Raw genomic sequence first — 21,478 nt, 5'->3', positions numbered from 1 at the left:
AAGTGTCACTGGCATATACCTAAACTCCTGGAAATAGGCAGTGTTAGGGGATTGTGGTGAGGGAGGAACCCTCATTCACTGCTGATGAGAATGTCGTCTGGTTCAACTTCTAGAAGAAGCAATATGGAAACTTCTCTCAAAAAACGTATGAATATTGGGCTAGAGTTTTAATACAGCAGGTAGGTTATCTTCCTTGCATGCATCTGACTCAGTTTTGATCCCTGAACCTGAGCCAGGAGTAAGCCCTGAGCACTGCCAGGTATGGCCCAAAACAAAGTAAGAATAAAATTCTCATGTTATCCAGTGACACCACTGCTTGGCCTCTACTTCCAAAGCACAAAACCATTAATTCAAATAAACACCTATGTTCATCACAGCACTCAGTACAGTAACCAAGATATAGAAACAACCCAAACACACAGCCACAGACAAATGAATCCAAAAACTGTGGTAGACAAACACAATGGAATATTATACAGCTGTAATAAAGAACAAAATCAAACAATTTACTTCTACATGGACAGAACTGGAGGATATCACGCTGAGTGAAGTCAGTCAGAAGCAAAGGGAGAGACATGGAATGATGGCACTCATATGTGGGACTTACAGGTATACAATGAGGGAGCAACAAAGGGTCAAAGGCAACAACGGAACTGGAGAGCTGGTTCATAGAACTTCCTGCTGTGTTGGGGATGGCCTTAGCAACTTGGTGGAGGGAAGTGGGTGCTCTGGGGGTGGAGGTGCTGTTGGAATGATGACTGTATGAAGCTACCATTGTAAGTTACAATATCTCGATACAGATTAAAAAAACTATTCGAGGATTTCACCTGGTTCTGAATGGCACACTGTGTTCTCTTTTCTCTCTGAGCTGCTTATTCCTGGAGGGTAGAGATCAGCTTTCTAGACATTTCAGTGGCCATTTAAACGTGCTCTGGGTGAATAGGAAGGAAGGAAGGAAGGTAGGAAGGAAGGAAGGGAGGGAGGGAGGGAGGGGAAGGGAAGGAAGGAAGGAAGCTTCAGGGATATTGGATAACAGAACATGACAGATGAGTGAGGAAAAGTTAAATGATCAAGTTTTTTTTTTCCTTAGCTATCTTGGGCCACACCCAGTGGTGCTGAGGTTACTCCTGGATCTACACTCAGGAATCACTGCACTTTGGGGTGTGGGGGCTGTCAAGGTTCTCCATACACGTGTGAACCTCCATGTTCATACAAAGACCTGATAATCTCACCTCTGAGCAAACTTTCCACTTAAATTGCATAGGCCAGTGAAAAAGTGGGCGTGTTTCTTCCAACCTGCCCGAGCATAGAGCTGGGGGTGAGTTGAAGGTCCCAGAACATTATTCGATGTCAGCATCATTCCTCTAAGCTATAACTAGCTCCCTTTCAGAGCTCCAGTCTCTGGCTTCCTCTCTTTCCAGCCTGCCTTCCTGGTGCTGGCTTGGAGGACGGGTTTTCCTCTAAACAGGTAACAAACACCCATGAGAGCAACTGGGTTGGGCAGAGCGATAGTATAGTGGGGAGGGCATTTGCCTTACACACAGCCGACCCAGGTTCGATCCCCAGCATCCTGCATGGTCCCCCGAACACCTCCAGGAGTAACTCCTGAGTTCAGAGCCAGGAGTAACCCCTGAGCATCTCTGGTTGTGACCCAAAAAGCCAAAATAAGAAAAAAAGAAAAGAATAGGGGTCACTTCCTAGGCTGGAGTTTGGGCCAGGCACCTCGTGCGGCCTTACTCAGCGCCTGCAGAGCCTGGGGGAGGGAAGCCAGGCCCTCCTCACTGTACCGCAACACTGGGGGTCGGGGGGGAGTGCCTGGCAAGCGAGTCTGGGTGCTCAGCAGGGTGAGCGGAACCTGCTTCATGCTTCCCCACTGGATCTCACACTTCCAAGAGCCACCGTGAGCATCTTTATCTCCAGTTCCCAGAGCACTGGCCTGACATCGGGCCCGAGGCTAAACCTGCAGGATTTTTGAAGGCCCGCAGGAACTTCTGCAAGGCTTTCATTTTATCCCTGCACACCGTTACAGGCCTGAGGCACAGGCCAAGGGTGCGGGAGAGCAGAGGGGCACCCAAATGCAGGAAGGCAGGGAGACTTGCAGGAAACTCAGGTGGTCCCTTGCTTCCCAGGCCCCGAGACGTGGGAACGTCTCATGGCCCAAAGGCTGAGCGTCTAGTCCCTCCTTCCATCCATCAGCACACTGCCACCCGCTCCGGCCACACCGGTCGCCCACGCAGCAACCAGGACCAGCTCCCCTCAGCCTCAAGATGTGGATGCATGCCTCCCACCAGGGCCCGCAGCGCTCCCTGGCAAAGTCCTGTGCCACCTGCAATGGTAGGGTTGAGAAGGGCAGTCACTCTGCATGCAATTCTTCTTTTTACTGCAGGAAGACCTGATTCTACAGCTCATGAGCTTCACAACATCAGGACGCTCTGGTGGACTCGGGCCCCTTTGTGGGAAAGGCATCCTATTCTTTCAATATTCTACTGTTAGCATAGGTCTGGCATACAGATTGCTCTGGAAAGTGACACATGCACGTTCAGTTTAAAAATAAGGTCTGGGAGCAAGGCACATGGCTAAGGGCTAGGATACAGCAGAGGCAAATAGGATGGTCCGTTAAGTTTGCACCTAGCATGGTATTTTATCACTTTAACCTGTGTTTACTGTGTGCTAAAGACCAGGACGTATCACACGGGAAAGGAATCTAGTCCCCTCTTTATGCCAGCTTCTTACTCCTCAGGGTTTTGTGAGATGGTGTGAGAGAAAAAGAGCTCTGGGGCCAGAGAGATAGTACAGTGGGTAGGGCACGTGCCTTGCATGTGGTTGACCCCAGGGTTCTATCCCTGGCAATGCATATGGTCCCTTGAGCCCCAGTCTGGCACCAAAAGTGTGACCCAAAACCCCTCAGCCCGGAGAGAGAGAGAGAGAGAGAGAGAGAGAGAGAGAGAGAGAGAGAGAGAAAGCTGTGAACTGTGGACAGCTGCCCCAGGAAGAGTCGCAGAAATTAGCCATGTGAGTCATGAGTTTTATTTACCTATTATTATCATTGTTATTATCATTGTTATTTTGGCTTCCTATTCACATCCAGCAGTGCTGGGGGATATTTCCCTCCCAACTCAGGGCTCCAGCGTCCAGCAGTGCTCGGGAGCCCTCCTGCAAGGTCAGGCAAGGAATAAACTTGGCAGGGATCCTGCATGCAAAGTACACACTCTACTATCTCCTTTCACCACCAGTTTCAAAACTCCGATTCATTTATTTTCAATAAATTTCTTTTTTGGTTTTCTGATTTGAAAGCCACACTCGGCGGTGCTCAGGGCTTACTCCTGGCTCTGTGCTCAGGAATCACTCCTGGCGGGCCTTGGGGACCAGATGGGGTGCCAAGGCCCAAACCCAGCTGGCCAGGAGCAAGGCAAGGGCCCTACCCACTGTACTGTCTTTCCGGCCCCCTGCCATGCACACTTCTATCTCTACTTTTACTAAGCCAGGGACACACGGGCGCAAGGGGAGGTGCCCCGTCCAACTGCTCATAAGCACTGGACAGGGCACCGAACTGGAACCGGAAGCGCTGGGCCTCTTGCCCTGGTTCACCCCGGCCCCCTGGCACTACTCACCTACACGGGCGACCGAGCCCTCAGCAGAGGCTCCTCCGGGTTCCGCCCCCAGAGGCGGCCCCGCCTATGAGAACCCGAACGCGGCCGGGGGGTGGGGCAAGACGAGGAACTCCGGCCAGCGATTGGTCAGAGTGGCCGCCACTCGCCCGGCCCGCTCCGGAGCCCCGCCCCCGTCGCTCCCGGCAGGCCTTGCGCGCGGCAAGATGGCGGCGCCCAGGTGGCGGTCCCGGGGCGGCGGGGTCGCCATGGCTCTGGCGTCGGGGCCCGGCCGGAGGGCTCTGGTCCGGCCCGGGCGGGCGGCCCTCGGGGGCGCGGAGGCCCCGAGCCGCGGCGCGTACGAGTGGGGCGTGCGCTCGACGCGGAAGCCCCCGCCCGCGCCCCTGGAGCGCGTGTACGAGATCCCGGGGCTGGAGCCCATCACGTACGCGGGGCGCCTGCACGTGGTGCCGGGGCTGGCGCGGCCGCGCTTCCCGCGCTGGGAGCCGGGCTGGGAGCACCCGCGCTTCCGCCGCCCGCCGCCGGCGCGCGAGCACCCGCTGTACCGGGAGCGCCCGTGCCACCTCTTCCACCAGCGCTGCCGCCTCCTGGAGGGTGAGCCGCGGCGGGGCGGGGCGGGGTGGGGGTGGGGGTCCCCGGGGGCCCCCTGGTCCGTAGGGGAACCTTGTTTTTGCAAGGGGAAGAAGCAGCTTTGACTTCCTTGTTTCTTGGGCTGCACCCCCCATGCACCCCCCAAAGTGCTCAGGGCAGACTCCCAGCTCCGTGCTCGGGTTGCTCCCCGGTGGGCAGGGTCCTGCTTGCAAAGCATGCGGTCCATCACAGAAGCCTTGGCTCCGCCGGGCAATCGCATTTTCAGGCGTCAGGCTACTGCACAGTTAAGGGTGTTTTCCGGCGGGGATGCCACCTGGCTTGCCAGCCAGAGCAGCCCCCAACCCTCTGGCCAGCCGAAGCAGTCACTGAGAGAAGTGACCACGGGCTTCGGGAGCGGCGGCTAGCTGTGCCCGCTTTTCCCTTAAGGACGCAAGTAGACATACGAAAACATCCGTTTGCCCTGGGACACCAACACAACCTGGGATGTGCTTGATTGATTGCCACTTTTTTTTTTCTTTTTTCTTCTGCTGTTGTCTGGAACCCAAGCCTGCAGTGGCGATGAGCCTGTTGGGCATGTTCCGGATACCAGTGAATCATAAGCCATAGTTTTATCCACTTTCAGATTTAAGGTCCAGGCAGAACTCAGATTTCCGCCCCTCCCAGTCTAAGTGCTTTTCTGCTGCACCAAGTTACGTTTCTAAATCATTGTCTTGCTGATGTCTGTGAGCCTTGAACAAACGAGTCTCCCTCATGGCTTTCAGAGGAGGATCTGTGTCTGTGTCAAGGGTGTTTTCCGGTTGGGATGCCACCTGGCTTGCCAGCCAGAGCAGACCCCAACCCTCTGGCCAGCCGAAGCAGTCACTGAGAGAAGTGACTACGGGCTTCGGGAGCGGCGGCTAGCTGTGCCCGCTTTTCCCTTAAGGACGCGCGGGGTTTGGCGGAAAGTGGAACTAGGAATTAGTCCATCCTACTAAAAGGGCTGAAGCTATAGCACAGCGGGTAGGGCGTTTGCCTTACAAGCGGCCAACATGGCCGACCCGAGTTCGATTCCTCCGCCCCTCTCGGAGAGCCCGGCAAGCTACCGAGAGTATTCGATATGCCAGACACAGTAACAACAAAGTCTCCAATGGAGACGTTACTGGGCCCGCTCGAGCAGATCGACGATCAACGGGAGGGCCTTTACCTTTTACCTTTTACTAAAAGAGCTGAAGTAAATTACTACTGAAAGCCTAAGCCAGCTCTGACCCAGGGACCCACACCTTACACACGAGATCTGTCTGGTGGAGGTGCCGGTTAATAGCAGTGATCTACTGTCCAGGGTGGGAGATGCATGCTGAAAGTAGACTATAGATCGAACATGATTGCCACTCAATGCCTCTTTTGCCAACCACAGGACCCAAAAGGAGAGAGAGAACAAAAGGGAATGCCCTGCCACAGAGGCAGCGTGGGATGGGGGATGGGGGGTGGGAGGGATACTGGGATCATTGGTGGTGGAGAATGGGCACTGGTGGAGGGATGGGTACTCGATCATTGTATAACTTAAACCCAAGCACAGAAATTTGTAAGTTTACAACTGTACCTCATGGTGTTTCACTAATAAAAATTTAAAAAAAAATAGCAGTGATCTAGGTTTTGGGTTTTGTTTTCTTTTTCTTGGCTTTTGTTTTGTTGGCCACACCTGGTGGTACTCAGGACTTGCTCCTGTCTGTGGTCAGGGATCACTTCTGGAGGTGCTCAGAAGCCCGCATGCCTTATTGGGAGTTGAACCGCATGTAGGCAAGTGCCTTAACCCCCCACCCCCACCCCCGGCCTATCTCTCTTGTCCAGGATCTAGGTTCTGGCTGGTTGGCATCTGTTGACCCAGTCTCTGTCCAGGGCTTCCTGCTGGATCCCATGGGCAGTAAGACGGACCCTTAGCTGCCAGATGCAGCTGCCCAGGTGGCTGTTTGAATGCTCCTTTGGTGTGCACTAGCTCTCTGGGCAGCTGGTGGCCCTGAGGAAGAAGGCCTCTCCTGCAGTTGAGCTGGGCTCTGCCCCGCTTGGCTCTCGGCTCTGACTCTGCAGATGTCACAGAGCGGAGACCCCATTGCTTGGTCGAGGCGGCCTCCCCAGCAGGCTTGAGCACCTCTTCCTGAGTTGTTTTTCCTGTGAACGGCCCCGCAGGTGTCAAGCAGGCCCTGTGGCTAACCAAAGCCAAGTTGATCGAAGGCCTCCCTGAGAAAGTGCTGAGCCTCGCAGGCGACCCCAGGAACCACCTCGAGGACCAAGACGAGCGTGTCCTCAACGCCATCTCCCACGCGCGCCTCTGGCACTCCACCGAGGACATCCCCAAGAGGAAGTCCTACTGGTGAGTCTCTCCTGCGTCAGGGTCACCCCGGGGCCCGCTCAGCTGCTGTGTGTCGCTCACCCTGTCTCCTCTTCTGTGCCCCCAGCCCTGTCCTCGTGGACAGTCTGATCCAGCTGTGTAAGTCACAGATTCTCAAGCACCCTCCGCTGGCCAGGCGCGTCTTCGCCCAGAACTCCTCCCTGTCCGCCACCTGGAGTCGAGGTTGGTCATCGAATGTTTCCAGAAAGTCTCTTCTCCCAACTTCAACTCATTCCTTCCGCCAGGTCGCATTTCTTCTCCCTCCGGTCCTTCATGAGCCCAGTCCTTGGACACACCCGGGCCTCATTCCCCAGCGCCCTGCCTGTTCTTAAGGCGCTGCTGGCCAAGATTGTCCACGCACCCCGATGTGTTGATGCTTACAAGTGCCCCAGAGGCGACGAGAAGGAAGCGAGGAAGCACCAGCACCCTCTGCCTGCACTGAACTCGGGTTTGGTTGTGGGTGCCCGTGGATGCTTTCTCCTCTCTCCCTCTCTTCCTCTCTCTCTTCCTCTCCCCTCCCTCATCTCCCCTCTCTCTCCCCTCTCCCCCTCCCCCTCCCCCTTCCCATCCTCCTTGCCTCTCTCTTTCTGATTTTGGCCCATACCCAGCAGTCCTCAGGGCTTACTGCCGGCTCTGTACCCAGGGACTCAAGGTACCACGCGGATGCTGGGGATCGAACCCAGGTCAGCTTGGTGCAAGGCAAGCGCCCTCCCCGCTGTGCTCTTCTCCTCCAGATCCGTCCCCACACGGCTGCCGAGGTTCTCTTCTAAAGAGCCCGTCCCCTCACCGCTCCCTTCCTGCTGTCCTCTGGCTCCGAGAGCCGAACCTGTGTGAGGGCAGCCCACGCCCCTGTGCTCTGGCCCCCCTCAGCTTCCTGGTCTCCCCTCCTGCCCTGCCTTCCCTTTAGCCACTGGCAGGTTTTTGGCTTTTGGGTTTTTTTTTCAACCGGGGAGTGGGGGGCCCGAGCTTTTCTACCCATAGGCCTTTGCGCGTGCTGTGGCTCTGTCTGGGCTGCTCTCCTCTGCACTCCTCGTGCTCCTCAGGAGACTCCGCTCGGGTGCCTCCTCCCTGACCACAGGCCGGCCGCGCGCTCTCTGGCCAGTTCCTGTCCCAGGGCCTGTCGCGCTCGTGTGATTCCGAGCCGCTGTTCTGTCTTGGTCCCCAGAACTAAGGGGCTCCGCGGGTGGCAGCACTGACTCAGCTCGGGGATGGTCACGGGTGAATGAGTGCCGATGCCCGAGTATTTCTGGAGGGGAGTTGGGGAACGTGGGATTTCCCTGGGGGCACCTTGGGGCATCGTGGAACCCTTGGGGGTGGTCAGGACGTTGTGGTCATGTTTGTCCTGCCGCCCCTTGAGTGTGGACTTCCCAGCCCCATGACGAGTCATTGGACCTTATTAATAAAGGACTGCTCGACCCGTCAAGACTCACCTTGGACTGAGACCCCCCCCCTTTGGGTGCCGTTGGTGGAGGCTGTGGGGGTGAGAATCCCACGTTAGCCGACGGCCGGGCATGCCCATCCTCACAACCAGCCACGACGAAGCACAGGCAGGCTGATGTGGGGCGCTGGGGCGCGGGGCGTCAGCACAGAGAAAGGTGTGCCCCCAACAACAGTGTCGCCCTTTCACACCGCAGGGGAAGGGTGGGATGACTCAGGGCCAGTGTTGGGGGTGCGCCCGTCATTACAGGCTCATCGGCCCAGTCCCTGGCCAGCTCCCCACCACCTCTGCAGCTTATCCCGCCTGGGGAGATTGTCCAAGCCTGCTGCGGTCAGTGCCGGTCAGTGCCCGCCTGTTCCCGCACACGCTGCTTCTCTGGGGGCTGGACTTGCTGATAGGAGTGCAGTGGCCTCCAGGGTCTGGCCTACCCGGCTGCCTGCCTCAGGAGTCACTGTCTGTCCCTCCCTCCTTCCTCCGGACACCTGTCACTGGCGGGTGTTTCCCTGGAGTCGGCCCTGCTGGGCCATTGCAGGTGGCATTCCTGCCTTTTTTTTTTTTTAATTTTATTTTCATAAATTTGTTCGCAGTAGTTTATTACATTCAATATTTCAATTACCAATCCCACCACCATCGCACCTCCCCACCACCATTATTTCGAATTTCCCCACCACCATGCAAGCCTGCCCCACAGGCAGGTGTTGGATAATTTATCTTGTATTGCCTGTCATGAATAGCATGAGATATCTGGTGGCTGTGCGCTCTTGGAATTCTAAAGTTTTAAATAATTAGGGTCTGGAGGTATCTCTGCAGCGAGCTGCTTGGGTTCTAGATAAATGAATCTCTGGATCGAGGCTGTTAAGGCGCTTAAGTGGCACCCGGAGGCAGTTGGTGGGCGTGACAGCCAGGACCCCATAGGGGCAGGGAGATGGTGAGGGGCACCCTGTTCCCAGCTCTTCGAGGCCTGGAGTTCGGAGTCACTGGTCCCGCGTACCTGGGTTTTTTATTGGGCTCTGGAAGTTCGTGGCTACCGGGATTCCTAAGGGGCAGGTGGAGGGGCAATACCTGTTCTCCTCTGAGGTACCCTGGTAAAATCGCCTGCTGCAAGGTCTGGAGGCATCTCTGCAGTGAGATGCTCAGTTCCGAGTTTCATTGTGAGTTTCTGGCATTCCTCCTTGAGTTTGTCAGGTTTTGGGTGCTTAGGGGACTGCGCAGTGCCAGGGGGCACGTGCTCTGAGCTGCCTCCCGGGCCTGCCACCTCCCCTGGTCAGGAATGTTGGCCTCTCCCTTCTCTGCCCAGCAGACCCTCACCCGTTCATTGGCTGTCGGGAGATCCTGGGTGATGTCTGGAGATGTTCGGGTTGCCCTGACTGGAGCCAGGGTTGGGCGGGGGCAGAAACTCCCTTGGCATCTGGTGAGCTGAGGCTGGGAGTGCTGCCAGGTGCCCCCGGGGTGCCCAGGACAGCCTTCCCGGGGGACTTCAGGTCCCAGATGTGAGTGGGCCAAGCCTGGCCCTCGCACCTTGTTGGGAGACTGACCCCCCCCATCGTCTCCCCAAGGGCGGCTTCCCCATCCCGTGAGCATGTTGAGAGCAGAGAAGAGTCTTGTCTCTGGTCCCCAGTTTGAGCCGTGGACCCACAGAGGCCAGCAGTCCTCGGAGTCTTGGACAAGGGGCACAGGCGGGGAGGGGGGGTGTTGCAAGGTACTCTGGTGAGAGCATCAGGTTTAGCACTTCTCCCCAGGTGGGTTTCTGCAGTGTGACTGGGCGGGCTTGGGAAACGTGGCCGGGCGCAGGCTTTAGACCAGCGCTCCCCAGGGTGGGTGCTCAGCTATCCAGGGGCCCGTGGTAGTCACGGTGCAACTCAGGGCAGCTTTCTGCGTGTTCACTTAAAGGAGGTGGATTTCCCCCACCCCCGCCCCGGAAAGGGGTTGAAGGTCCAAATGGGTCTGAGAGCCTCTGCGTTTCAGCTCTGCTGGCAAAGGCTCAGACCGGGCGGGACTGATGGCGTTTCTTCCCCTCCAGAGTCGATTCTCCTCCAGGTCCACGGGACCAGCGGCGCCCGACTGTATGCCAAGGACCCCCTGCCCCCCGTCGCCTCTAGGGAAGAGGTCGAAGCTACTAAGAATCATGTTCTCGAGACCTTCTACCCCATCTCTCCCACCATCGGCCTTCAGGAGTGCAACCTCTACGACGTGACGGATGACGCAGGTGAGGACTGGCTGTGGAGGGCAGCTGGACCTTCCCCTGGGCTGGTCCTTCCCCGGCTCGGGGGTGCCTGCAGCAGCCCCCGGAGCCAGAGATGGTTAACCCCCGTGTTCCGGGTCAGGAGCAGACTCGGGGAGACACTGTGATTGCCTCAGGCCGACCGCTCTCAGTAACCAGAAGTAACTGCTATGGGGGACATCTAAACCTGGAGGGACTTGGGGCCACTCCCAGCGACACTGGGGCTCACACCCAGGGCTGCCTTTTGAGCCATCTGCCTGGCCTCTGTCAGAGTTGTGATGGTGGTCTTTTTGGGGGAAAGGAGGTTCGGGTCCCACCCGGTGTTGCTTAGGGCTTTCTCCTGGCTCTGTGCTCAGGAATTACTCCTGGCGATGCTTTGGGGCCCATATGGGATGCTGGGGACCCGGTTGGCCATGTGCAAGGCAGGTGTCCCTCTCTCCGGCCGTCTTGGGCGGGCTTTGACCTTGCACTCAGCGTTCTCTCCCACTCACAGGCCCTTTGAAAGCTGCCTCCTTTCCGTGCACCCTGGAAACTGGCCGCTCCTTCTAGGACTGAGGCTGCCCTCAGACTGGCAAGGGTGCTGTTCAGGCCCCGCCAAACCGGGCCCCAGCCTCCTCGCCAGACCGAAACTCAGGTGTCAGCCTTGACCACCCACTGACCCTGCTGTCCACTTCGTTACCATGGGTGTCGCCATGGGCCTGTCTCACAGCTGCGGCCCAGGTCTCCGCAGCCTGTGGCCGTGGCCTCCTCCCGGCTGGCCGCCTGTCCTGGCAGGCTTCCGGAGCACAGACCTGATCCCACACCTCCCCTGCCCGCCTTCCTGTCCTGGTGGGTGGAGCCGGACCCTGTGTTTGTCCCAGGAGCCCACCTGTCTGACCGGGCTCCTCCCTCGGGCCTCATCCTCATCTTCTCCCTCCCCCCGGACCTATCTCATCTTTGCTCACCCCATGCTTTCTGGGCCGTACCCGCTGGTGCTCAGGGCTTACCCTTGACTCTGTGCTCAGGGATCACCCCTGGTGGGGCTCGGGGAACCTTATTGGGTGCCGGGGATTGAGCCCGGGTTGGTCATATGCAAAGTAAGCACTCTGCCTGTTGTACCATCACTGAGGCCCCGATACAGTAGCCCTGCACTGTCCTCCCGTTGTTCATTGATTTGCTCGAGCGGGCCCAGTAACATCTCCGTTGTGAGACTTGTTGTTACTGTGTTTGGCATATTGAATACGTCATGGATAGCTTACCAGGCTTTGCCATGTGGGCAAGATACTCTCGGTAGCTTGCCAGACTCTCTGAGAGGGGCAGAGGAATCGAACCCAGGTCGGCCAGGTCAGCTGAGTGCAAACGCCCTACCTGCTGGGCTATCGTATTTCTTTTAAAAATAATAACCACAAGGGGCCGGAGTGATAGTACAGTGGGTAGGGCGTTTGCCTTGCACTTGGCCAACCCGGGTTTAATCCCCAGCAACCATATGGTTCCCCGAGCACCACCAGGAGTAATTCCTGAGTGCAGAGCCAGGAGTTACCTCTGAGTACCGCCAGGTGTGGTCCAGAGAGCAAAAAAAAAGATCTCAGGACCCTGGTGGTGGCCAAGAAGGTACCCACCTGGCATGGCCCTCCTGAGAGCTGATGCTGGGTGCCGGGTGGAACCCCACAGCTGCAGGCCCTTGTGGGGATCTGCCAGTTTGGTTGACGTGACCCCAGGCCTCCCAGACTGTAACCAAACTAGATAATAACTCTGGATTTTGAGTTATCCTTGTCGTGAATGTAAGAGAGAGGGGCTGGGTCGGCCAGCGGGCAGGAACTGCCCGTGGGGGCTGGCAGGGTCCAGACTGTGGTTCTCCCGGCTCTGTCCCTGGGGTCTCCGTCGGGCCTGCGGGTGAGTGGGCGTGGTGGGGCTGCGGGAGAAATGTCGCTCCCAGCTCCTGGCCAGGGTTGCCGGGCCGGGCTGCTGCCGTGTGCCCTCCCCTGCGCTGCCACCACAGAGCCCGACATCGCTGCGTCTCTGGCCCCTGCACCGAGTGAAGGAGACTGACCCGAGGCCTCAGGGCTGGCTGGTTCGCCCTCTGCAGCCCGCGCCACCTCTTGTGTGCCCCGCAGGATTCCGGGAGGGTTATCCTTACCCGCATCCGCACACGCTGTACTTCCTGGAGAATGCCAACGTCCGGCCACGGCGCTTTCAGCCAGACCAGCTGCGGGCCAAGATGATCCTGTTTGCCTTTGGCAGTGCCCTGGTGCAGGCCCGGCTCCGCTACGGGGTACGTGAGTAGCTTGGCGTGGGGGTCTCCCGCCTTCTCCCGCCTCACGGAGATGGACTAACAGCCCCTCCCGTGGGGGTCACCGTTCCCCCCTCGGCGTTCATTGCGGTCTGCGCCATCTGTGTCCTGGTGGGGGCTGAGCCTCTCCCAGCTCTGCGTGGGGACAGGTGTGCCACCCGCGGGCCCGGGACTGTCATTCTGTTCCACAGCTGCCCCTGCTCTGTCACGGTAGACCCCACGGGGCAGGCGGAGGAAATGAAACCTGGACGGAGGCAGGACCCCGTGGACCCCGTGGCTCTGTTAGGTGGTTGCCGGGAGCCCTCGGCCACAGAGCCTGCCCTGGGACCAGACGGTGCCGTGTGTCGGAGGGTCAGAACTCTCCAGGCTGGAGGAGCGCAGGCGGGCAATGTGTGGGCTTGCTTGCACGGTTGGGGTCCACATCCGGTCCCACACCATCTGCCCTCCCCTCAGCACTGGGTGTGACCCCAGTGGCCCCTGAGCACTCGAGTGACCTCCCCCCCCCAAAAAAAAAGGAAGGAAGGAAGGAAGGAAGAAAGAAAGAAAGAGAAATTGAAGGCCTGGGAGCAGAGGCTCTGGAGGTTGTTGGTGTGGGAGCACCAGCCTCTTGTATGCTTGGGGGTGGGCCAGAGGTGGAGGGTTCTGAGAACCCTGCCTGCCGCAAGGTCCCTGAGAGCCAATGGCCTCCTGGAGGATGATGCAGAATGTTCCCTTCTGCGGGCAGGGCGGGGGCTGTCCCAGGGAGGGGGCGCAAGCACCCTGTGTGGGGAGAGGGAGCACTCACACCCCCTGGGAAGGAGGAGGGAGCACTCACACTGGAGGATGGGGAGTGGGCACGCACTCCCCATCTGGGGAAAGGGAGCACTCACCCTGGCTGGGGAGGCGGAGCACTCACATTGGGGATGGGGAGGACCCAGATGTTCAGGGAGAGGTCATGTCTTCCTGTGCCAGGAAGCGTCCAGGTGTTGCTGCGAGCTGGGGCGGGCAAGCCTGACGCTGACGTGGTGAATCCCGGTAGAGTCCCTGCGTCGCGGCAGGTTCTGTTCGCTTCATCTCACTGGTGGAGATGCCCAGGCTCAGGGTAGACAGGTGACTTGTCCAAAGCCAGCACCGCTGTGACCTGCCTTCCTGTCCGTCTCTGTCCCTGACGACTCTGAGGGCCGGGGTCGAATCGCGGGTGGGTGGGGGAGCAGCAGAGGGAGCCCAGGTCCCTGGCAGCCCTGCTCCCCACTCTGGGCAGAGAGAGTCGCATGCCAGGCCCCGAGCCTGAAGGCTCATTGGCGCTTCTGTGCCAGCTCTTGGCAGTAACGCCCAGGGAGGCTCTGCCTCTAATTGCCACCCAGTTGGGGGGGAAGGAGAGCGTCCCTGCCCCTCCGGGTCCAGATTATTCCTGGGGATGTGAAGTTGAGCAATTATGGGAAGAGTCTCTGTGTAAAAGGTAAAATTGCTGAGAAATTTATGTACTACCTGCAGTTTTATTGATCTGCAGAGAGAGATAAGAGTCAATACGGAATTCTCAGCGAACGCTTAGAGGTACTTTTCTCTTTATTTATTTCTCGTGCCGCCGAGAGCAGGTGTGTCTGAGGCCAGCCATCCCGCGTGGCCGCACCCGGGGCCGCCTCGCTCCTCACCTCAGACTCCGTCCGGGGGCAGAGGCCGGCTGCACCTTGGAGTCGGGGGCTCAGCGTTGCGGGCCTGCTGGTGGCGTCTTTGTCACCATCGGGCTGCCCCACCCGCTGCGGGTGGCCCGGGAGCGGTGGGGTTCTCGGTCGCACGGGGATGCTGTTGGGAGAGACGCGGGCGCGGCCCTGGGGACGGGTGTGAGCGCTGGGTGTGAGCGGGTGGAGGGTGGCCGGGTCTGGTGGCGCGACTGAGGGAACAGTGAAGCCGTCCTGTCTGATGGCACTGCGCCACTGGGCTGAGGGCACCTGGGGAGACGGGGAAGGGCATTGCCCTGGTACCCACCAGGACTGCTAGATGTCACCCAGTAAGCACAGGAGTGCTACCCTGTGAAGCCCTGATCCTGCCACCACTTTAGGGGACGCTTCAGCGCAAACCTTTGACCCGGTCAGGCCTCCGTTGGAGACCAATGGCACCAGGTGCCAGCCCTGAGGAGCAAGACAGGCGGGCTTCCCATCAGCTTTGTGGGCCCCGAGACACGTCCTTGCCACAGACTCAGCCTGTCTGCTGCCTCTGCTGTCAGACGGGACGGGATGCTTGATTCCTGCACCCTCCGCTGTCCGACAGGATGGGACGCCTGACTCATAGACTCTCTCGGCGCCATGACTGTGGGGGGTTTTCTTGCACTGGCACCGTGGCAGTTGGCTCTCAGGGTCCAGAGCCACCGCCCAGGCGGGTGAAGGGAGCAGGCCTATCCCATGGTGAGAACAGTGGATGACAGTGGATTGGTCGACACTGTGGGGACCACAGCTGGCCGTGCGGGAGGCTCAGAGCCTCTCCTGGCAGAGTGTGTTCATGGCCGGCAGTGCCCTTCCCGTGATGGTGCCCAGGGGCCTCTTGTTACCAGAGATGGAGCCCAGAGCCTTGCACGTGCCTGGTGGGCGCCCCTCTCGAGTTGCCGTTTGCTCTCAGGCGGACTGGTACTCAGCCTGGGGCCGGGCCTTGGCTCCTGCTCTGACCCCCTCCCCCCCCGTCCGCTTCCCCGCAGCCTGACGCCAGGGTTTTGGAGCAGCCGGTGGTGGTGCAGAGCGTGGGCACTGACGGGCGCGTCTTCCAGTTCCTGGTCCTGCAGCTGAACACGACGGATCTGGCCTCCGAGGAGGGCGTCAAGAACCTGGTGTGGCTGGACTCGGACCAGCTCCTCTACCAGCACTTCTGGTGTCGCCCGGTGATCCGGAAGAAGGTGGTTGTGGTGAGTGCCGCCTCCCTGGCCTTTGGTGGACTCGGCACCCGGAGCCGCGCTGGCCTGGGGATCGGTGCCCAGGGCCGCTGCCCGTCGCCCCCATCACCCCTTCTCCCTGGCGTGCTGGCTCCAAACCCCCGCCAGCTCCCTTCGGCGCCCACAGCCATCCCTCCCTGCCCCCTCCCCCACACACCTCCCCCCCTGCCTGTCTCTGTCCTGGCATCTGGGAGGCCCTCTGTGATCCCGCACCCCACATCCAGCCTCATCAAGTGCTGGGCACGGCGGGGCTCCCGTAGCCCCCCACCCCTTCCCTGCCTGGCCACGCAGTGTCACTGCCCACCGACAGGCCTTTCTCCAGCAGATCGTGCCCCACGCACCTCCAGGGTGGGCCTGTGGCTGTTCCTTTATTCGTTTCTCACCATGAAGCCGGAGCGTGGCGTGGTGGTCTGGTCACGGTCCCCACCGGGCCCAGCTGACCGTCCAGGCCTCCCCTCCCTGCTGTGGGCCGCTCTCATGGGAATGTCCAGGGCCGCAGCCCTATCCCGCGGAGAGGGCGCTTGCCCTGCCTGTGGCCGACCTGGGTTTGATCCCCGGCAACCCGGAGGCTCCCCCAAGCCAGGGGTAAGCCCTGAGCATTGCAGGGCGTGGCCCGGAACACAAAAAAGTGTTCACAGTAGGACGTCAGAGTGCTCAGCCTGAGAAGGCAGCAGGATTGGGGTGAGGGCCCGTGACAGCCTTGGTTGGGGCCGCGGCTCCTCCTCTCCGCCTAAGCCCGTCCCCACCAGTGCAGGCCTGGCCCCCGCCTTCCGCTTTCCCTGGGCCCCGACGCGGCTGGTCTCTGAAGCCTTCTGCATCCCCCGTTCGACTTGCCCAGGAGACTCTCATTCGTTTCCTCATTCACCCGTCCTGGGTCAGCGCGTTAGTCATTTCCTCCCCAGCTGCCCTGGAGGCCTCCACCCTCCGTGGTCACTTTCTCAGAGCGGCTTCAGTCTGGATGCAGCCCAGTCCAGAGAGACGGTGCCTGCTGTGGGCCGTGGCGAGAGGGAGGGACCCCCGTCCCAGGAGTGAAAGGGGCAGCAGGCCACTAGGGGTGGGAGTGGGGGAGGGGGTGGGGCAGCAGAAGTGAGGGGCCATGGGGAGCAGAGCCCGGGCAGCAGGAGACTGGCCAGGGGGTGCCTGGATGCTTTGTGCCCTCTGCGGCCAGGCCCCACCGCGCCCACTCAGTCTGGGAGGACCCCACCTCACCCGCTCCCCTGGTCTGGGAAGACCCCCACAGTGCCCACTCCCCTGGTCTCTGAGGACCCCCACAGTGCCCACTCCCTTGGTCTCCATTCTTGTGGGCATTTAAAGTTGCTGCCCTGAGACCTCATCGCAGTCTAACGGGTCGTCTTCTTTCCAGGAACCCGTTGGGACAGTTGATTTCCAGCCAGAGACCTTCAGGAAGTTTCTAGCCCTGTACCTGCATGGTGCTGTGAGCCCCGATGTCACCCACTGAGGAGCCGCATCCTGGGCCCGGTGGGGTCTCTGACAGTAGAGCAATAAAGAAGCCTCCTCCCATGCTTCCAGGACCCCGGAGCTGGTGCTTGGTGTGAGGTTGTGACTTTGGATGAGAATCTTCTCCCGGGGTTTCACTGTCCTCCTCTGAGACTTGGGACGAAGACGTGTGTGTGTGTGTGTGTGTGTGTGTGTGTGTGTGTGTGTGTGTGTGTAGCTGGTGCTTGGTGTGAGGTTGTGGCTTGGTGTGAGGTTGTGACTTTGGAGGAGAATCTTCTCCCAGGGTTGTGTGTGTGTGTGTGTGTGTGTGTGTAGCTGGTGCTTGGTGTGAAGTTGTGACTTTGGATGAGAAGACGTGTGTGTGTGTGTGTGTGTGTGTGTGTGTGTGTGTGTGTGTGTGTGGAGCTGGTGCTTGGTGTGAGGTTGTGACTTTGGATGAGAAGACGTGTGTGTGTGTGTGTGTGTGTGTGTGTGTGTAGCTGGTGCTTGGTGTGAGGTTGTGACTTTGGATGAGAATCTTCTCCCGGGGTTTCACTTTCCTCCTCTGAGACTTGGGACGAAGAAGTGTGTGTGTGTGTGTGTGTGTGTGTGTGTGTGTGTGTGTGTTCTGTGTGTGTGTGTGTGTGTGCGCGCGCGCACTCTGCCCGTTCTTGGGGAGAGCTTAGACTGGGGACATGTCCCACCCAGACGCCTCTGGTGTCCTGGCCACAGGCCAGTGCATCCGGGCTGCTGCAGCAACAGGCACCGACCATGCCAGGTCCCTGCCTGTCTCGGCTAGTCTCCAGTGCTATCGCCAGTCCCTGGGATGCCCTGCTATGTGCGGGCCCTGCCGCAGGCCACTCCACGTGCATGTTGGCCTCTGCAGGAAGCACTGTGCAGCGTGAGCTTGGGAAAGGCCAAGGGGGCAGCACTGGGCCGCAGAGACCAGGCTTGGCTCCAGGCTCCCTGCTCCCAGGGGAGCTTCCAGGCCTCTGCGGGCCCCTGGCCGGTCATAGCCAAGCACCAGCAGGAGCCGCCCTGAGACCGGTGCTCCTGTCACCGGGCTTGCTGGTGGCCCTGAGTGCCTGCAGCGTAGCTCTGGGCAGGACTGGGGGCCTGGGTTCACGGGTGTGGCCCGAAGCTCCACGTCAGTCTGTGAGAACATGCTCTTCCTGTTGCCCTGCTTACAGGGCAGTGGCCCAGCTGCCTGCTGGTGGGCACAACCTGCCCGTTAGCCAGTGCCGCGTCCTTGCTCCGTGGCCAGCGGGTGAGCCCGCCAGCTCAGCACCGGGTAAACCTCCCCATGGAACTGCTGAGTCAGAGACTTGGAGAGAGCGAGGTGGGCGTGCTCGGAGCTGGCAGGAGGCCGCGGTCATTCTTGGACAAGGGCTGGTGAGGCCAGGCCAGGAGCAGCAAGAGGAGAGCCGGGCGGCCTGCGGGAGTAAGTGCGCCCGGGACAGGGGGCCCTGGAAGGAGCCGTGTGTCCCGGGCCAGCCCCCCCTCAGCGAGGCTGGCCCTGCTGGCTGGCCTGGGCACCCACTGCCCTTTCCTGCCCTTGGTTCTGAGCGGCCGAGTGAGGGGCCTGTGGGCTTTGCCTCAGGGCCCCTGCAGAGAAAAAGGTGTGCCCCAAGCCCTGTGCTGCCTGCCTCACCCTCTGCTGTCCAGGGCCAGGAGCTGGCCAGTCTGTGGAAGGGGTGGACACAGCTTGCTCCAGAGGGCCCGCCCTGGCCTTGTTCTCGGGACAGCAGGCTGTTTACCGCTGCTCATGTTCAAGTGCTTGGGACCTTCCTCAGGCCTCTCCTGGCGACTTGCTTCTCTTAGCCCAGCTGCTCAGCCTCGTGGCTGCCCTCAGAACCAGCCATGTTGGCTTCAAGCAGGTGGGGCTGAAGGTTTGGCTGGGTGTCGTGCGTTGGTCCTCAGCACAGGAGATACTCCTGCCTCTGAACTCATGAATTACTCCTGGTGGTGCTCGGGGGACCATATGGGATGCTGGGAATTGAACCCGGGTCGGCCACGTGCCAGGCAAACGCCCTCCCCGCTGTGCTATTGCTCCAGCCCCGTTGGTCCTAACTCTTGGCTCTGTGCTCACGGATCACTCTTGGAGGGCTGGGGGACCATATGGGGTGCTGAGGATCGGACCCGGGTCAGCCACGTGCAAGGCAAACACTACCCATGGTACTATGGCTCTGATTTGGCCGGCCGGGGTTTTCAGAAATTGGGGCTTCCTGGGGCTGCACTGCTGTCCCTCAGGCCTTAGACCGCGTCTCCTACTTCCTCCTTGGAGATGGGACCAGACCCCTCAGCATGTGGCTGACCCGTGGGTCTGCTATATGGCGCTGGATGCCCACCCTGCCTGGGCACCTTGCCCCCATGTGCTCCCTTCCCCCAGGGCCCTCATGTAGAGGTGGTGACAGAGAGGGAGGGGGCACGGGTACACCTGAGAGCCCTGAGGCAGGGGCAGGCAGGGGCACGGCGGGCAGGAATATGGGCAGGGGACCTGGGTGGGCAGGGGCACGGGCGGGTGCCCTGGAGACTACACAGCTGGGAGCTTCACAGAAGCTGTTGAGTGTCCCATGGGCAGCGCCTCAGCACCAAGGAAGTGTCTTCCCAGCCCCCAGGGAGGGATGCTGGGCCTCTGGGAGCCCTGGGGGAGTGGCCAGGGGGCGGTCGGGGGAGGAGATGTGCTGGCTCTGAGCAGGGCACCTGGGGTGGGGGCCCCACCTGCAGACCCCAGTGACCTCACCCCCCGGCAGTGCTTACAGGGCTGTGCCAGCTCTGACTCGGGGTAAGCGGCTGAGACCTGAGGAATCCTGGGGGTCCGTCCCCTTTGCCCCTGAGCTGGAGCCCTTGCCCAGGGCCGCTCCCACAAAGGCCCTTCTCAGGGGAAGGATCCTGGGGGCCAGCTGCTTTCTCAGGCCTCCAGGGTGGAACCACACCAAGGGGGTGGAGTAGAACCAGAGGCTCCCCACAGCAGTGCTCTCAGGGGCGGCCCCACGCCTCAGAGAAGCAGAGAAGCAGCCTCACCTGGGAGCCCCCGCGTGGCTGGGGTGATGGTAGAACAAGGTTGGGATCCAGTGGGGTGGTTCAAAGGGCTGAGTGGACACTTTGCATACAGGAGGCATGAGCTGGGACCCCCACATGCTCCCCAGAGAACCTCCGGGCGCCAAACTGAAATGCCTCTCTGCTACCCCAGGGGGAAGCATGTGGCAAGGTGGGGTACAGGGGTGACTAACCCAGAACCCTCTGGGACTAACCTCCACAGAACACCTGCGGGGTGCAGGCAGAGGAGCACCAGCCTGGTGCCCGCACACAGGACCCCTGGCCATGCCTCAGCGAGCCCTGGGCCCTGGGCAGTGTTTGCACTTATGCAGTGTGTGTGTGTGTGTGTGTGTGTGTGTGTGTGTGTGTGTGTGGTGGTGGTGGTGTGTGTGTTGGAGGGAGGGGTCCTGCCCAGGGCCTGACACCTGTGAGGCTTGTGCCCCTCAAGAGTTCACACCTAGCTCCAGGCAAATTGGATTCTTCTAAAAAAAAAAGATTTTATTTACTATTGTGTTTGGTTTGGGGGGGGGGGCACATCTTCCATGCTCAGGGGTTACTCCTGGTGCTGCTGTGGGGTGCGAGGGATCGAACCCGGGCCAGCAATCCTGCTGCCTGCTGCACTACTGCTCCAGCCCTTACAAGCTGACTTTTCCGTGGCCAGTAAGACAGGCCGAGTGGGGGCGCGGCTGAGAGGAGGAAGGTGCTGAGGACCCCTGAGGGTAGGGGGCAGCCTGCAGGGCTGAGGGGCAGCACCCTCTGCTGCTCGCGCCCCTGCTCCCTGCTCGGTGGCTTCTTCCCAAGAACCCCGGGCCCATCCTTGGCGCGGTCTCTCTCCAGCCTCCGCTCTGCCACAGGCACCATGCAAACGCCAAGGCTGGCTCCTGCCCCCACCGAACTCCCTGACTTGCAGGCTCGCCCTGAGCTTGCCCCTTGGGCTTTGCCCGGGGTCTCCCTCCCTGCATGGGCTCCCCACCCCCTCCTGGCAAAAAAGCAGCCCTGTCCTCCTTTGCCTGACCCATGAAGGCAGGTACTTATTGGAAGGGTCCAGGACCACCCCTCATTGCAGGCAGGAGAGAGCAGAGCACTGCTGGGGCGGGGGGGGAGGCAGGTAACCGTGTATGGGGGGTGGGTGGGGAGGGACTGAGCATCCAGCGCCCAGGCGGGCAGGCAGGCAGTGGGGGACACAACTCAGTCCCTTGGGTGACTCTGGTGCCAGTGAGCCTGGGGACGGGCTGCTGGCATGTCTGCTTCCTGCCTGCTCCCCCTGCCCAGTCCCAAAGCCCCAGCTCCACTCAGCCCCGGGCAGATCCCTCCTGGGAGCTGGGCCGAGCTGCTGCCAGCGCCCTAGGGCCCTTTCCTGGCTGAGGGCAGCGAGGCGCAGGTCTGCAGCCATGCCCCCCACTCGGGGCTGGGACGCTGCGGCATCCAGGGTGGATGTTCCCTAGAACAGTCAGACAAGCAGCCGCTGTGCCTGGCGTCCCCCATGCCTGTAATCCTTCCCTCAGGTCCCGCAAGGGGGACCTGAACGGAAGTGAGAGCCCTCCAAGGGGCAGGGGCGACCCCTCACATAGCCCTGCCTCTGGGGGTCAGGCTGCCGGGGGCCAGTCGCGC

At 60.3% G+C, this 21,478-nt stretch overlaps 1 protein-coding gene across 1 annotated transcript; it reads left to right on the top strand.

The window, feature by feature from the left end:
• Nucleotides 1-3,821: 3,821 nt before the first annotated feature.
• On the top strand, nt 3,822-16,914 carry MRPL37 (mitochondrial ribosomal protein L37). Its single transcript, XM_056122272.1, has 7 exons — nt 3,822-4,202; nt 6,363-6,546; nt 6,632-6,747; nt 10,023-10,208; nt 12,317-12,474; nt 15,161-15,364; nt 16,755-16,914. Exons 1-7 carry the CDS (start codon nt 3,857-3,859, stop codon nt 16,848-16,850), a joined length of 1,290 nt encoding a protein of 429 aa, XP_055978247.1. The 5' UTR covers nt 3,822-3,856; the 3' UTR covers nt 16,851-16,914.
• The last annotated feature ends 4,564 nt before the right edge of the window (nt 16,915-21,478 follow it).

Source organism: Sorex fumeus, unplaced genomic scaffold (assembly GCF_029834395.1).
Source record: "Sorex fumeus unplaced genomic scaffold, SorFum_2.1 ptg000045l, whole genome shotgun sequence".
Classification (NCBI taxonomy): domain Eukaryota; kingdom Metazoa; phylum Chordata; class Mammalia; order Eulipotyphla; family Soricidae; genus Sorex; species Sorex fumeus.
The sequence above is the reverse complement of the archived record's forward strand: the minus strand, read 5'-3'. Positions and strand labels throughout refer to the sequence as shown.